Source organism: Nesoenas mayeri, assembly GCF_963082525.1.
Source record: "Nesoenas mayeri genome assembly, chromosome: 1".
NCBI lineage: Eukaryota > Metazoa > Chordata > Aves > Columbiformes > Columbidae > Nesoenas > Nesoenas mayeri.
Genome location: NC_137541.1, coordinates 44,759,918 through 44,777,855, shown reverse-complemented (window position 1 = coordinate 44,777,855; position 17,938 = coordinate 44,759,918). Strand labels below are relative to the sequence as shown.

Genomic DNA, 17,938 nt, shown 5'->3' with positions numbered 1-17,938 from the left:
CTCCTCATAAAAAAGATGCTCCAGATCCCACATAATCTTTGTAGCTCTCCACTGGACTCTCTCCAGTAATTCCTTGTCCTTCTTAAGCTGGTGAGCCCAGAACTCGACACAGTACTTCAGATGTGGCCTCAACAGGGCAGAGTACAGGAGGAGGATAATCTCCTTCAACCTGCTGGTCACACGGTCCCTAATGCTCCCCAGGATACCACTGGCCTTCTTGGCCACAAGGGCACATTACTGGCTCTCTATATATTGCTACTATAAGTGCCTTGCTTATAGTAGAAGTACTTTGGCCTTTAGAGCTTGATCTAAAGAAGATAAACCATCTAAAAACATTCCTTACACCGTTAATTTGTAAATTTCATAATTTTAAAAATAAATTTATCCTTTCACTAATACAGTTAAGATTTTCAAATGTGTGCTTGATACCAGGGTGGTAAATGAGGATCATTTAGTTACCCTTTATGTTCTTTGATAGTAGTACTACCTGAGAACTGGGAGAACGTTAATCACAGCAACTGATACTTCTGGTTAAATCTTTCCGTTCTCTGAAGGATCAGTTAAGTCGAAGTAGAATTCATAGATAACATATTTGCAGTTCCAATTATTTTACAGATCTATAGTCCTGTTTTTGTTGAGGGAAACTTAAGTATCGAGTATTTAATTTCCATTTATAATAGTAACACATTTTCACAATTACAAGTAGACAATAATGAAACATTACATGTTATGCAAAACAAAAATATGTAACATGATTCTTTAATAGGTACTACGTTCATGGAAAGAATACGAACTAGCTGTAATTATTGTTAACTATGGGAAAAAATTGCTGGATTCCTCACCGGCAGCTTCACCTGACCAGTCAGGAGCTATGAAAATTGAAGAAATACACACTAAGAAAGAAGTCAAAGTAATTGCTCCAATTTTCACTTTTTCTTTTCTCTAAATACTGTATTCTCTTGAGAGGGGTTAGCAATAGCACAATTCAGAGCCATGGAGATATATATATATATATATATCTATATACACACACAGATATTTATACAAGGATCTTTAACTGATCTTTCTTCTCCTATAGTTTGCAGGAATGCTTTATAAGACAGAAAAAAAAATTAAAAATTAAAAAAAAAATAAAGAATTATATTAGTATAGCAAAAATATCTTAAATAACATAGCCTCTCATTTGTTGTAGCAGCTGCTTGAAACTGAGTCATTATAAGAGAGTGACTTAGGAATTGTGCAGACTGAAAAATATTTCTCAGTGGAGGAAGCACTTTCAACCTCAAACAACTTAATATTCAAAGTACAAAGAGATGTATCAGGTTGTGAGGATTTCCTACAACTTAGAATCAAAATTTCACTTAAGTAGAAGCTAAGTTTTGATAACTAAGTATTGGATATTTCAGAGCACTTCTTCAAAGGCATCCCATTTATCTGCAAGGGAAAAAGCAACAGAAAATCTAAATGCTCTTGAATCAAATCTCCTCAGACTGACCAAACCAGGTGGGTGCACTATTAAAACACTTCTTACCTTTTTCTATGCAATTTTCTATGGCTTCTTTGTAAAAATTATTTGCCCAAGAAGAACTTTTATTTCATATATCTTCCCTGATAAATAAGGTCACTGAAATTATGATTTTAGTTGACTTATCCATGGTAGTGATGTGTATAATGACTTTCATTCATTGTTTTCATGGTTTCCACCAAACCACTCAGTCCTTCTTAGAAAGAAATGGTCATTTTTGTTCTATTTTGCAAGCATATATGTTCTCCCAGTCTGTGTAAATTGGGTTCCATGTTATTTAGGCTTGCTTTATTTTCCTGGATCAGAAAATACTGTGGCAAAGTCCATTCTCCATTTACAGCATGTGTTACTTTCCTACCATTGCTAGTAATAATGACCACTGCAAGAAATTTTAGTGAAGAAAAGACTTCCTGAAGAAAGCTAACAGGAATTGTGCTCTTTGTGAAGAAATTGCCTGCATACTAGCACTTAACTAACTTGTAACTGGGGAATGAAAATATCAAATCTTAAATATCTTAGAAACTGGATTAAGCACAAGAATTTTCAGGCTAATAGTTCTGCCCAAGTTAGATGAATTAATAAATAGGACTTATAAAGGAAATTAGAACTTAAAACACAGAGCCACTACTGATTTTTCTTCCATTATATTTACTTGGCACCTTGTGCTCCTTAGAGCCTGGATAGACTCAGAATAATTTAGGTTGGAAGGCATTTCTGGAAGGCATTTATTCCACTACCCTGCTCAAAACACATACGATTATATGATACTGCTCCGGCACTTGTCCTGCCATTTTTAGATCTCTGAATAAAAAGATTTTCAATCTTTATGGGCACCCTATTCCAATAGTTGACCACCCTTATGGTTAAAAAGGTTTTCTTTAGATCTATTTGGAATTTAATGATTTCCCACTTGTGTATATTGCCTCTTGTGATACCAATGAGGACAGTCTCTCTCCCCATTCTGTATTCTTGCCTATCAGGTAGGTGCAGACTCCTCTTAGCCTTCTCTTCTTAAGACTGAATAAACCCAGTTCTCTCATCCTCGTCTTGCTTTATCATGCACACCAGCTCCTTATCATCTTGGTGGCCCTTCACTGGACTTACTCAGCATGTTGGTGTCTTGTAGTACAGTGTCCAAAACCAAACACAATAATCCAGATGTGGTCTCACAAGTGCTGAATAGAGGGCAATAATAGCTTCCCTTGACCCACTCGCTATGCTGTTTCTAACACAGCCAAGTAAGTAACAAGTCTTTGCTGCAAGGGCATGCTGCTGACCCGTGTTACAGAATGGTTGAGGTTGGAAGAGACCTCTGGAGATCATCTAGTTCAACCCACCTGCTAAAGCAGGTTCACCCAGAGCAGATTGCACAGGAATGTGTCCAGGCAGGTTTTGAATGTCTCCAGAGAAGGAGACTCCACAGCCTCTCTGGGCAGCCTGTTCCAGTGCTCTGCCATACACAAGGTAAAGAAATTTCTCCTCATACTCAGATGGAACCTACTAAAACACTTGCAAAAAGGCCAGTGTTCCCCACTTGCTTGTTTACTAGTGAAACATGGGTTTTCTGAGCGAATTTCAGCTGTGAGGCAGCCTGTCTTTGGAGAATTATGTTGGCTTTCTTGTTTTAGCCTTCTGTATTCTTGTTTTGCCTTTTCTTCATTTCACAGAAGGTCACTGAGAATACTGGAGTACCTGAAGGAGATTTTGAGCTGGTTTTGGATGGGTTTTCTGTTTCTTTCGATCCAGAGACATGGTGTCCATATCATCAGTCCAAAACAGTGATTCAAAAAGACCTCAAAGCTTCTGCTTAGGGGCTGCCTTATGTACCTCTCCTTAATCTACTAATTTGCTGTGTGCTGTTCAGCTCTTCTCCTGCCTGCCTTCAAAGGCCTCTCCTGTCCCAGGGCTGAAGTCTGGGCATTAGGGTCAGCCACCTACTGTTGATGGCTGAGTCCCTGCCCTTACAAATCTCTGTCCTGTACAAGTGCTAACCCTCTGCTTGCAGTTCTCCCCGACTGGAGAAGCTCATTCTGGTCCCAGCAGCTTAGGTCTTCTGTTAAGGGGTGGCAGAAGACAGCAGGAAACCCAAGCTGCGAGAGCTGAGCATGGGTCACAATGGTCACAAATGTCATGGGGAAATGGCTGTTTCATGAAGATACAGGAGCTGAGCATGTCTAGTAGCCTATAAATAAACAACTTTGGGGCCCAGGCTTTCAGACACATGTATATGTCACAGAAATGCCTGTTTCTGTTCTAGTTATCTAGTGTTCTAGTTATCCTCCCTCATATTTGTATATGCATACATCTTAGAAGAGGAAAGTATTTCTGTAATAAATAGGATAAAAAGAGTGACACAAAAAATCCATTCATCTGTATACCGATCCTTCATTTTTTGCTGCTGACACTGATTCCTGCAGAACAAGTTACAGGATGAATGAATTCTGTAGGTTAATTGAAACTCACATTGATTACTTAATGAAATGATGTTCCATTCTTACTTAATAAAAAGCTAAATTAATGGTTTGATCAGTTAGAGAAGAATGCATTTTCAATAACTGGGAAATACTTAATGACTGAGGTCTGCTCTGTTGCTGAAATAGCATATTTGTCAATAAGTTTCAGGATACAAATTAAAGAGGAGTCTTCTGCTGAGGCCATGCAAAACAAATAACAAAGCTTACAGCTGTCTTTACAAATATGTGTAAGTGTTTTAGGACAATGTGCACACCTGTAGGCCATGCTGTTAAAAATATTTTGGAAAAAAATGTGTGATAGCTAATCCTTAAAAGTGCATAAGCACTTAGTATGGTGGTCTAAGAGAAAAATGAAAAAAAGATGAAACTACTTTCATAGGAAACTGAGAAAAACAAAATATTTCATACACAAGACAATTTAAATTCTGAAATTTCAAATGTTTTCCCATTTAAAAAAAATTGGGAGGTGTTATTTTTTGTGAAAATGATCATTTGAAGCAGTATATTTTTGAACTTGTCAGATAGGAGAGAGTATGAACAAAAGGTGTGACTTGTCCTAAAAAGAAAATTAAAAGAAATCTGCTTGTCTTGCTGGCTGTCTCACTTAATTCATCATTATTTGCACTCAACGGACTTCAACTGACAGCTGCTGCTGCAGGGTGTTGCTATTGATCCACTATCATAACTGTTTGTTTCAGGGTGCATTTTTAACCTTGGTTTTTTTTCAGGGACTAGGTGCGTTGATCTTTTTCAACCACAGAACTTGCCTAAGCACAAAATTCGTAGGTCATGTTTATTAAGGCAACATAGCAACTAGCACATGTAACAATGTCCTGGTGCTCATCAGCTGGTGACACAGTTGTGTTTAACTCTCAGAAGCTTGAATCCAAGTTATTGTTCTCCTATATATTAAATATACTGTTTATATCTCTATATCGTCTCTATTATTTACATTTCTATATAAATATATTATTTATAGAATATGAATATTTATATTTGTATAAATGTATTTATGTACATATTTATGTGAAGAAAAAAGATTATTTACTTTCTTATGCTATCCATATAGCAAGCATGTATGTAAGCAGTAGTCACTGGCAGCATCATGTGTTGAGTTCATGCTGTATATCTTTAAATACCATTTTTAGACGTGTCCTTACTGCACATGCTCCTCCAAAGATTCTTTGTATGGACCTTTGTTAGACCTCCAAACTCCAGACATCCTGCTCGTTAGTCTAGTGGCTGGAAGTTCATCAGTCACATCCGTAAGCTCTTCATTATTCAAGTGGCACAACTACTTAGGTTAGAAAAAAAGAGCCAGCCTTTGAATTTCTCTCTGGATGACAGTGAGAGATTTAAAAGCAAATTCTGCGCTGTAGAAGGATTTTTCTAGTTTTCAGTTACAATTCCAGGTAGATTTTATACTGTTCACTATTGCTGCCCATCATAATGGATTTGATTTGGTTATTGATGAAGGTCGTGGACCAGGGCTTACGGGACGTGAAGATCCTTTGTTCCTCTACCCTGTAATTACATGTTGGACATCAAACAATGCTTATCGAGAAGGTAGGATAGTTGGTGTTTATTTTAATTGTAAAGTCTTCTTTACTTTAGAAAGTTGCTGGTGAACTAATCTACTTCTTTCTTGGAATAAGATCTTGGAAACTTCATTTTGTTCTCATTTATACAAGGTCAAATACACCATGGCTTTAAAAAAGTCCTTAATATAGTCACATTTAGAAGTGGATGAAGTACTTGCAACAAATTATTTTAAATGTTGATATTAAGTGTATAAAATATTACTATTTTAAATAATTTGAATAATGTTTATGAGCTCATTTTTTAAAGTTTTGTCAAGTTTACAAAGATAATTTGTTTGGAATGTTCTTTTTGAATTGAGACCCCATTTCCACATTCAATTATGTTACTGAAAGAGAATTTCACAGAAGACTGACTATACCTGAATTTTTGAAATAGAATTTAGGATTCTGGTATGTGGCATTTGCCACTGCCTTATTTTTTAAATACTGGTGTTTAAAATAACAATGAAACTCAGTCTGTAAAGTTAATAGAGTCTTCAGATAAGATAAATACTCATTTATTTCTTGATGATAAATAGTTACTTTGTTTATACTTGCTTTATTGTTTTTTTTTTTTTCAGGATTCTCAGGCATGTGTACAATTAGGCATATGGAATATTTTAATAATATATTTTTGCATGTTATACTGCATGATACAAAAATAGTGTTTGCTATTCTAGGGTTGTAAATAGATTGTGGATGCCCAGTCAAAAGAAGTATTTAGCAACTCCTATTCTGCATCATGGTCTGTCTGCTTGTGGTATCAGTATGCCTTTTCTTCATCAGCACACAACACGACATAAATATGTGCAATGAGAGATACATAGCTGTAATTATAGCTGAATTCAGAAACTTGTTACAGCATAAATACAAAAAATGTGTTCATTATTTGTTACTTCATTGCAGTGATGAAATTCAAAAATAAACCACGTTTTCTTGAGTTCTTTGTACAAGTTTTGTACAAAATCCTGAATGAAGAGATGTTTCAGTGTGTTCTTGAATGGGCAGACAATGTGCAAGTCTACTTGAAAAGGTAGATCTCTATTATAGTAGCAGTGCAAAATTGCTATTCTGTTTACTAATGTCACTGTTACAGCAGAAACTGTAAATAGTACCTGGTAGGAGTCCCATCTGCAGCCAGTTCCATGGCTTCTAGTCTGCAGAAGTTCCATGAACACAGGATTAGATGTCTGTAGAAAATATTGTATTGTGACTTTGTTGTACGTGGAAAATTCTCCCTTGGTGTGTCTGTTTAAAACCCCAGTCTATCATCAGCAATTTCCAGGACTTACCTTTTCATTGACACAACTTGGTAATATGGCCATTTGAGGCAGTGGGACAACTTTTAGAAAAGTATGTTGGGTTAAATCAAGAGCAAACTGTTCAGGGCCTACTGTAGTGTCTAAAAAAAATTCTATACTGAAAAGACAAGTGGAATCAAATTGTAGACACCTACCTATTAATAAAAGGATCCCAAAGAAATTTAAGTATGACTTTGTTAAAAAATGCACACCAGTATTTCTAAAATTTGAAAGGCAAATAACCAATGAAAAGGAGATATAAGGAACTGGAATTGCTGTTGCAAAGGACCAAAAGAATTGTGCATGAAGAATTCTTTGCAAAATTTCAGAGTAAAATTTGGGTAATGAAGCACACTGCTTTGCTTTACTAGGAGTTAGGAAGGTGAGACAGTTGTTACCTATAAATTCAGATTTCTAGAATAAGCCTTGAAAGTGAGCAGTACCTCTTTTTGAAGGGGAAGAAGGAAAGAAAAGCTGCTGAATTTGCAAACAACAATGAAACAGGAATTGCATGTGCTCTACCCATTCCCAAAGATAATCCTTTAACTATGAAAGGTGTTAAACATGATGATGATGATTTTAACATTATTTGCTTGTCAGGAGGAATGACCACCTTCTCTCTATCAATGGAATTTCAACAGAAGAAACAAGTTCTCCTACTCTGTCAGAAGGCATGGCGAGATCTGCTAAAGGAGCTGTGGGGTTTCAGAAAGTAAGTTTTACTTTTAAGGAGTCATGTATGTCTTTACTGGGCAGCAATATTATAAGCACCAAAAAAAGTTTTAAAAAGCTGTCTCATAAAAACTTCAGCTAGAGACACGCATATACAAACTAGTCATCATCTCACCTCTGCTCTCGGAAAACTAGGAAGAAAAGTTGGCATAGGATTTCTCTGAGAGACCAACAATTGTGAGGAATTTGAGATGAGTCAGAGTAATTCATTCCAAAATCAATGAAAACTTGCCTTTCATCAGCTCCCTTTAAATATGTTAATAGGAAATGCCTTGGGTACCATCACATCAAGAAAAGGAGATTCCTTTAGGCCTTTTTGTACAATATGTTCTACTTACACTTTTTCATGAGTAGTTGTTCTTGGTTTACTACTTGTGCAGATATTCTAATTGCACAATAGAGGCTTTTTGTTCAGAATTCTTTTAAAATTATTTTTTGCTTTTATTGGCAGGTAAGAATAATCTTAATGGATTTGTTGTGTTTTGGAGGAAGAGTTTTCTCTCTGATAACCCTCTAGTAATCCTGTAATACTGCATCTGTGAGATAGATAGATAGATAGATAGATAGACAGACAGACAGACAGATAGGGGAAAGGGTTTTCTGTCTTACTTTTTCCATTGTGAACTCAAAGTATTTATAATAATAGGAAAAGAACTATCATTATTTTTGAGATGAAAAACACTAGTATATGAAAGAAAATATTTGAGGACCTGGCTGGCTTCTCAGTGTTGGGCATTTGACATATACCTTCCAGAAAAACTGAAGCTTTCTGGAATATTAAATATTTATCTTTCTGTCTTATTTTGACAAGCAGTTCCAGAATTTATTTTCTGTTCTGTTCTGCTCTTGAATAAGCCAACCTGCAATATGTCTCAACTAATTGATAACATAGATATGAGTAAGTATTTGAAGTATATTTAAGACTTTAATGGAATATTCTTTTAAAGCGTGTAGAGACCTCACCTTTAAGGAAATCAGAGGCATCAACTGTGAAGAAACCAAAAAAAGAAGTCTCGAGTAGAAAAAAAAATCCTCTTAGACAGTATTTCATGAAACATCCAGAAGTAATGGAATCTCCCGAAGCAAAAAGGTAAATGAACATAAGTCATCAGGTTCATATACAGAAGCAAAATACTTTTATGGAATTTTAGTTTACAATGAAGTGTACATTTTAAAACTTTTTTTCTACCAAACAAATGAATTTGTGCACCATTCACTCACTTTTCTGTTTTAGTTCAGTATAAAATTGTCTTCCAATCAAGAGAACAAAATCTATCTCATTTCTATTTCAGAGAATAACTGTTGAAGATTCTGAGGTCTTTGAATTAATCAAAGACTATATTTCAGTTGTCTTAGCTTAGACATGTTGATTCATTATGGTGGAAAAGCTATGTTAACTTGCTTATTATAATGCTTTTCAAACAGTACTGGGGAGCTTACCTGTTAAAAATCTAATAAAGAATATTTATTTTTTCCTAATGTTCAGGTAGTTTCAGAGTTATTTTTACCCTTTTGCTAGTCTTTTTGCATTATCTGTCCTGTAGCTTTCAAAAAACTGTTCCTTAATAGAAACTAATGAAAATTCATTCGCCTCTTCCTTTGACAGATAATTTTATATATTTGGTTAACTAGGTAATAACAGCACCTTCTGACCTAAAAGAATTTGTGCTATTCATTATCTGGTGCTTTGGTCAATAACGCTTCAAGCAATCAGCAAGTAGAAAACTAGAAATATCTGAATATGAGCAATCACATAACTGATTCTGTTCTTCCTGTTCTTTCTGTTCTTTCTGTTCTTCTGGATTCTATTCTCTAAATAAAGAACGTCAAAAAAGTCTTCCATACACAATCTTCTAAATATTTACCTAAACTGTTCATTTTTCCTTCCTGACAGAAAAAAACTTAATCTTACCCAACATGATTTTTATGGCTTTCACTGAAAGAGCGGATGTTTAACTTATCCTGGGCTTTTTGCTCTTTCAGAGACTCTTTTGTATCTTACATAATAATATTGCTGTATAACATAATCAATATCATATATGGTATACTGTTCTGACCACATTTTAAAGGTGGAAAATGGGCAGAAAAAGAATTCAAATTGATAAAGGAATCAGTTTACAGTTTATGAAAAACAAAAAATCAGATTTGATTTGACTACAGCACTGTGTGTATCTTCACACAGATAAAATGCCAGGCAATACAGAATTGTTTGATCTGGCAGACAAACATTAACATAAAAAATCTATGGCTGGAAATTAAATCCAGCCATCCACATTTGAAATAAAATGTTTTCTTTCCATTGAGGATGAGTAGCTACCAAAACACAGCAGTAAAAAGAATGATCCAAATTTACAGTCTCCACCTCCTGAACAGGCTGTGTGAAACATGCTGTATTTCCTATAATAACCCATTTGGATGATTCAGGTACAAATAACTTCAAACACAGAGCTAAACTTTTTGTAAGTACTGAGACAAATATCTTATGGAAACGGTAAAATCTAAGATAGGATTTAGTATGTGTTAAGTGCACTTAAAGAGGAAAAGCACCATTGCTTTTCTTGACTGCTACAAAATATCCTTTTGCTAGAAATACGTCATATGCTGCTGACTTAATATAGGTATGTGGATATGCAATGGGATACTTCTGTACCTCTTCATCATTATTTTCTTTTTTTGGAGCTCCAAGAAAACACGGTTTCATTTTTTGCTGCTTCATATATTTTGGTTTAGGAAAGGCCAGGAACAGTTGCAGAAAGTAGCTCATCAGACCTTAGTGTTACTGCTGAACCCTATTGTGCGTGATTACTTAAACCGAAAGAAGTTTCATCAAATATGTCTTGAAGAAATGCCCTGGAGGTCTCAGATGAATATCTATCTGGCAATTGCACACTACAACTTATTTAAAAAGAAACTGGAAGAGCAATATAAAGTTGGAATTTGTGGTTCAGAGCATCTGGAGAGGTATATGTTACGGCATTATCAATGATTCCTATTAATATATTAATAGATTATTGTGTTATTGCCATTGATGCAAACAGATTGAATTATTATCAGTTTGTCATATGAGCATTTCAGCTTCCAAATGCAAATTCATTTACTATGGAAAAAGTTGTTTTCCATCATATGGCAGGTGACATTTACATTTTTGGTTGCTCACTTGACTGGTTACATGAAGGTTTTGAAATATGTTATATTGTGCCGGTTTTTTGTTCCTTATAACTTTTGGCTATCATTCATTATTTTTGATTCCTAAAGTTGCTGGAAAGTAATCAAAACTCACTTTTGAGAAACTGAATTTTGTGTGTTTATATCAAAATTCTTTCTAATATTGTGTCTCGGGGGTTTTTATGTGCTTTCTTCTTTTTCTTCCATTCTGCAGTTACAATATTTTGGATCCTTACGTATACTCATTAAGTAATGCTGGCACTGTAGTTCTGAGAGAATCTGAAGAAAAGGACATAGGAACATCAAGTCTTTGTCTCCTTAAAAAGCCAGGAACGACCAAAAAAGAAACTTGTAAGAACTTTGAATGGGTGCATAACTGGAATTAGTTTCAAAGGACATTGTAGCATGGAGGGTGTTGGGCTCTTCTCCCAAGTAGCAAGTGATAAGACAAGAGGAAATGGCTTCAAGTTGAGCCAGGGGAGGCTTAAATTGGTTATTAGGAAAAAATTCTTCACAGAAAGGGTTGTCAGGCATTGGAACAGGCTGCCCAGGGAAGTGGTGAAGTCACCATCCCTGAAGGTGTTTAAAAGGCGTTTAGATGAGTTTCTTAGGGACATGGTTTAGTGTCAGAGTTAGGTTATGGTTGGACTTGATGATCCTGAGGGTCTCTTCCAACTCAAATGATTCTATGATTCTTCTTTCTCTTAATTTCTAACCTAATTTCTCCACATCACCTTTGGAAAAACACTCAAGCCAATTTAAAGAAAAGATGTTTTTTTATTTCAAAACTATCCTCTGTATTTTTTCTCTTTGGCATACCTAATGTAAAGGAAATTATTGTTAATAATGGGGAATTTTTAATAACTCTAAGCATTGTTTATTGTATTGATAAATATGTTACTTTTTATCAAGTGGTTACTCTTTATCATATAGTGACAAGTTTATAAATTCTAATAAATTAGTGATACTAGCTTTTGGTTTGCAAAAGCCACACTACCTGTTATCATCAGTTATTAAACTGATAATATTCCAAATTATTCTGAATGCAATGATAATTTTGATAACTTTCTGTGGTAGTTACTTGGTCTATAGTTTCCTTCAGGTGAATAATTTCTTGGGTAATTCTGTAAGTCTTTCTTAGAGACTGAAGTTTATTATTATCTTTCAAATTTTAAGTAGAATAACATAAGTTTCCTTCTCCACTCCATGCTCCCCAATGTTTTCCTCTGGCAGAGGCTACCTCAGGATCAATTTTTTAATCTTGTACCATTTTTACTTCAATTCACTGTCTTTCACATTTGACTGTTCTATTATGGCAGCTGTTTTCAATAACATCCTTTGAGGTTTCAACAGGAGCTGAAAGGCTCCTGTTTGTAGGTAATTGTGAAATATAGAACTTTGCCTCGGATGTTGGTGATGACACGCAAGTCAACACAAAGTAGCTTACCTAACCACCATTAGTTCAAGAAGAAATCACAAGCCTGGTCTTTTCAACAGCCCTTTGGGAAACACATTGCTGCCACAGCTATGGAGAGCAAAATTCTCCTATCATTCTGTGTAGGACTTAGGTGGGAATCAACCAGCTTCTCTGCCTTTTCCAGGGAGGTGTGACAAAAACTAGAAGTTGAATTCACTGCTTCTCTTTGCAACAGCTTATTTTCAGTTATTCTCTTTTGTATTGATGCTCACAAGTCACTGAGAACTGAGTCACTGAAAGTTGCCGAAAACTAATGAACATCCTGTTTACAATCTCCTAGCCTTTGCAGCAATTCTTAAGGAAAGAATTTCATGAAGTGTGTAGTTTGCCATAAAGTTCAAATACTGTTTAGCTTGAAATTAGCTTCTGCCTGAAAACTATAGCTCAGATATTACTATATCAAACTACCATAACCATTTGTGTTTTCCCTTGGAGGATATTTGTTATTGAACAAAACAATGAAGTCGTTCTACAAACACCACAGAATTTGTCAGAAATCTTAAAATCTTCCCTTCTCCCTAACTTCTTTTAAGAGGCCTTGGTTTCAGAAATGTTCTTGGGAGCTCGCCACATGATGGTTTCTTCCTAAACCTTCTGTGTTTTGGCTTTGAAGCTGAACTGAGAGAGCTGAAAAATATTTGCTACACATTATTATTTTGCCCAAACTTTTTTTTTAATCCTTGCTTCTCTCAACTCTTAAGTAAAAGCTTCTTATATTTTAAATATCATAACCTTATAAATATGATAACCTTAAGACTGGCATTTCCTAACATTTAAGTATTTATCTGTCACAGGAAAATCCTACCTGGCTGATGATTTTTTTTTTTTTTTTTTGAGAACTTTAACTCATTTTTAACCAGTGAACTTTTTGTCTTCAGGTAAGGATAAATCTTCTGACCGCAGCACTAAACTGAGAGGGACAGATACTCCTCCAACTCAAACAACAGAAACATTAGTATCTCGTTCCCCCAAAGAATACCACCAGTTTCCGCCAAACACTGTTTTATTGGAGCATTTTACAAAAATCTTGTTGCATTTAAGAAGAGCAGTGGTAAGATATGCTTTTTCTATTAAACATTTTATTTATTACTAAGCATTGCATTGCAATACTTACTTTCTACATTAAAAAGCCCCACCCTTCAGAAACTTAAAAAAAATTTTGTGGCAGAAAGCAATGTTTTCTGATGTTCTGCAAAATGTCCAAGTACAGGGTATGAAATGTCAGACATATCACCTATCATAATATGTATTTCTATCAAACGTGTAATAATTTATATAAATGTTTTATTTTTCATTTAGTCTTTGTAACTTTTCTTCTCGTGTTTGTTTTGTCTTTCTGAAAATGCTTGCAGACTTATCTTTCCCTTTACGGGTCTTAGTGAATGACTGAAAGGAAATTCAGACTCACTAGTCTTCCCATAAATCCTTCTTAAACCACACCGAAACACACGTATAGGTGGTGTAAATTAATTTTTATTTCTTATTCTCTCTCCAAAAGCAATAATTAAATTCAATTATATATGAGTGCTTCTATGAAAAATTTCAAAATAAGGTTCTATAGTGCTTTATAAAAATTGAAATATTGAATGATCTCTTATTAAGGATGATCCTCAGACTGTAATTTTGAAAGAGTACTTATACCTAAGCTTTGCAATGAAATAATGAAGTTTTTAATTTCTTTATTTCCAAAGTATAATTATATTTTGAATGATATGCATAGGTTCTTGCTCACCGTGGTGGCCACTGGACGTTGCTTCAAAATGCTTGTCGAGAACTTTGGAATTATGCTCGAGATTTCCAATATATTGCTAACCTTTTACGTTCCCATACGGCTGCATTTCCCATTACCAGGAATTTTCTTAGGAAGACCCTCTGGTTGCCATTTTATTTGGCATCAGACATGATCATTGATATGATAAATGAGCTACAAGCCAGCAGGTCTCTTAAGGTAAGAAATATTTTTATTAAGACAGTGTGCTCTTTATTATTGCATCCTCCGTAGAGATAGTTTTCTTTCTTTTACATTATATTCTGATGTCTCAAATTATTCTCTATAGTAAGTTTTTAGACTATTACAGTATTTTTTAGTCTTTATAATTTGATTTGTCCTAAAAAAACCCCTTTGAAATTAACAGGTAAAATAATGTTTATTCTCTGTAGATTGTGGATCCTGAAGGAGACTTCTGCATTCCCAGTTGTTTAGGAGGTATTACGGATGAGAATGGTGGTTCTAATCTCCATCCACAGTCTCCTGTGGATGATGTGAATGTGGTTGACTTGAAATGGACATGTAGACTGATTCTTAGAACAATAGCATTGTTATATCAAATGAAGAAGTGGGAAACACTGGTACACATCGCTGTACAATTTAACATATTTACACAGTAAGTTACATCAACTCAAATGAAACAAAAAAGTAACATTATATAGTTAAATATACCATCATTTTGCTTAATTACTATAGTTTGCTCTTTTTTTTCAGTGAGAGATACACAGAACAAGTGGGTCCGCTGCTGGTGTATGCTCAGAGGCAGCTGCTGGAAAGGATACAGCAATTCAGTGACCCATACAGCCATGAATCTCATTTCATGAAATATCTGTCTGATAATACAGAAAAGGTAAACCTCAGATGTCTTTTTTTGGCTATACCTCTTAATGTGAACTAAATACAGAGTAGTAGTTCCACTGATTAGATTAATATGTTTTTTTATAGTGTTCAAAAATATTCAAATATAATAAATTAATGAACTTAATTGATTGAATTGCATGAAAAGGCTTATATGACATGATTCCAACAGCAGCAGAGGTGTGGACTTGATGACCCGTAGAATGTTTCTTCCATGCAAAATGTAGCCATTCAATATTTTGAGCCTAAATCTAATTTTATGTTAGTTCTTGATGATGCTCTTTTCACCTGAAAACATTTATTTGGATATTATGCAATCTTTGTGTTTAATTGAAATTAAACAAAAAGAGATTGCTTTGTTTATGCATTGGAACACTGCTCCTAAAGACCAAAATTAATCAGATTGAATTAACATGAACATTGACAATACCATTAATAAACTTGATTGCCGCCAACAAAAATCCTATGCTGCTCAGCAAGTTCCTCTTATTATAAACCATGGCTCTCTATATTTAGGAAACTAACATTGCCACTTGGAAATTTTTAACGGAATGAGTAAAAATTAGGATTTTCCTTTTTTTTTAACCTAAGGTTTATTTGTAAGAAGTTTTGCTAAAGTCAGTTGTGTGGTTGATACTTTTAATATGTTTTTGTTACTAATATAAACACAGAACTTGAAGGAGTGTGGGGGGAAATCGGGCTTTGAAGTTCCAAAGAGGTTTGTTCTGAACATGAACGTGAGGTTCAGTGAGCCACTGCCTCGCCTAGAGAGATCCCAGTGCTGCCCAGGGTCTGCAGGAGCTCTGGATGGCTGTTTCATGATGACTTCAGTGAGGCCCTGCTGTTCAAAACAAAGTCCTCTGTCTAAAAAAAGGGGCAGCCTGGCAAACCATCACATACTGCTGTAATCTGAGCAATGTGGAAAAGTAACGATAGTTTTGAAAGACATCTTACAGAATAATGACTAATGTCAGATAGCAGTAATAAGGATTGTTCAAAAAAGACATCGTGAGGTTAAGACGTTTGGAGGGTATAGCTACATTTCACAATGGGGTGTGATTCAGAGAGACTAGAACTAGCTCTGAACTGATTCTTTTTCTTCTGAAAAGTAAAACAAAATTTCTGTGCTAGATTAGCCCTTTATAGAAGTCTGGAAGTTTGCTTTTCTGACAGGGTTAGTCTGCTTCTGTTATTAGCTTAGAATTATTTTGTATATCCCTATGCAGCATTACATTGTGCTCTACAGGCAGTGTGCTCTTTAGGTGTTTTTACACTGAGTGGTTATTTGCAAGCATGCATTTATCTAGACGAAGGAAGGTGGAATATTTGCTGAACATAGACAAGTTGCTCATGATTATGGCAAATACCAAGTTTAGTTCATTACTTTTATGGATATTTATAATGTAACATAACATAGGAGAACACAACACTTACGTGTTATATTGAATATTTAGGTGTTGTGAGTTTTTCACCTCTTACTGACACAGATACTAATTATGGATGATTGGTGTCTCTGTAAATTGGTCCTCTTTTATTTTGTTATATGACTGTGTATTTAGATACTTAACTTTGAGCAACAAACATGGATTTTTCTGAATTTATTCAATTATCATGAAACAAAACTTGCTTTTTAGATGACTTGCAGAAACTACATAGAGCAGAAATTACTGATGCCTGTTGCCCCTTCTGCTAGTGAACAATTTTTTCATGGATGCTTTTTCTATCCTGAGATGAAAAATGATGACACAGGTAAAAACACATTTCATTATGGTGACTGCTCTTTTCTCCCAAACCGTTCCCTTTTTTTTCATACTGGATATGTTTTTCCTCCTTATTGTACATCTTCCACTGCTCCTATAATCGGTTTCTTTTAATACAAACTCAGTTTTATCTTGAAATTATTATTTTTCTTATTTTGGATGAATAGTAATGATGTCAAGACTTTTCCAAATATATTCAAACTGCACCTGAAAATAAAGAAAAGCATTTGTCATCCAGATGCCAGATGACCTACAGTACATTAAGTGACCTTGGTGTTCTTGGTCCAGATTTCCATTGGTATAGTTGGATATTCAGCAAGATACCCAGAAGTTAATGTGAACCCACATTGTTATTGATAGAATCAATAGAAAAACTGAAGTGATCTAGAAGGTGACAAACCACCCCTTTTACCCACAGTTGTCGTACTTTGCAGTCAGCATTAAAGTGCTGTAGTCATTAACAAAAGTTTGTAAAGTGTAGTTCCTCATATCACAGTGATGTCAAGGCATTGCACACAAGGCTTTGTGTTGAATTCAGCTGAGAAAAGTCTTTAAACAATAAATAATGTTGTGTGTAAGAGCAGATGATATTATGCATATAATGAAGGGATTATGCATATAATGAAGGGATCATGCCAGCTCACAGGTTCGGTACATAGAAGCTGTGGGAATTATAATAAACAGGGTCAGCAGTTGTACTAAAAGATTTGTTTCCAGACTTAAGAGCAGAGAATTAAGAATTAAGAGCAGAGAGCTAAGCTAAAACATGCCCAGGGCAGATGTAATTCAGGGAAACATGTTATGTGACAACTAAAATTTAACACCAAAAAGCTATAAATGCTCAGAAGTGCTCCTGGTGGTTAATAATTTTGCTTTAATTCATAATCCAACAGGAAACAAAGGTGACAATTACATAAATATAATTCAGTTTTGAAGTTGTGGAATTGTTCAAATGTATGTTTCATGAGGTGATTTATTGCAAATATGTATTTGTATAATGCAAAATTATTCTCCATAATTATTAATTCCTTTTAGATTGCCGTCAAGCAAAAGCTCTAGCTTATGTACCTCTTGATGTGAAAGATACACTGAAATGTTTTAGAGAAACTCTACAAAAATCTAAATATCACAGCAGAGCACTGAGACACAGCAGAAAACTGCTTTCATTATTTCTTGCATACACACAAGGTAAGTTATTTATTTGCTGCTCACTTACTAAAGTGTATATGCAGTTAAAATACTAAACAGTGAAAAGAATAGATTTTTTTAAAAATCAAGTTTTAGTTGTTATTGACAAT

General features: G+C 34.8%; 1 protein-coding gene across 1 annotated transcript in view; it reads left to right on the top strand.

Moving 5' to 3' along the window:
* The window catches only part of CFAP54 (cilia and flagella associated protein 54), a gene marked incomplete at its 5' end in the record, with an annotated part of 114,217 nt that overhangs the window by 51,997 nt on the left and 44,282 nt on the right, over positions 1 to 17,938 (top strand). The window contains 14 exon segments of the mRNA XM_080349867.1: positions 767 to 910; positions 1,407 to 1,503; positions 5,476 to 5,565; positions 6,486 to 6,612; positions 7,481 to 7,592; positions 8,560 to 8,702; positions 10,343 to 10,573; positions 10,992 to 11,128; positions 13,133 to 13,305; positions 13,975 to 14,202; positions 14,415 to 14,638; positions 14,737 to 14,872; positions 16,515 to 16,629; positions 17,676 to 17,828. Of these exon segments, the coding sequence (XP_080205993.1) occupies positions 767 to 910; positions 1,407 to 1,503; positions 5,476 to 5,565; positions 6,486 to 6,612; positions 7,481 to 7,592; positions 8,560 to 8,702; positions 10,343 to 10,573; positions 10,992 to 11,128; positions 13,133 to 13,305; positions 13,975 to 14,202; positions 14,415 to 14,638; positions 14,737 to 14,872; positions 16,515 to 16,629; positions 17,676 to 17,828 (2,110 nt within the window).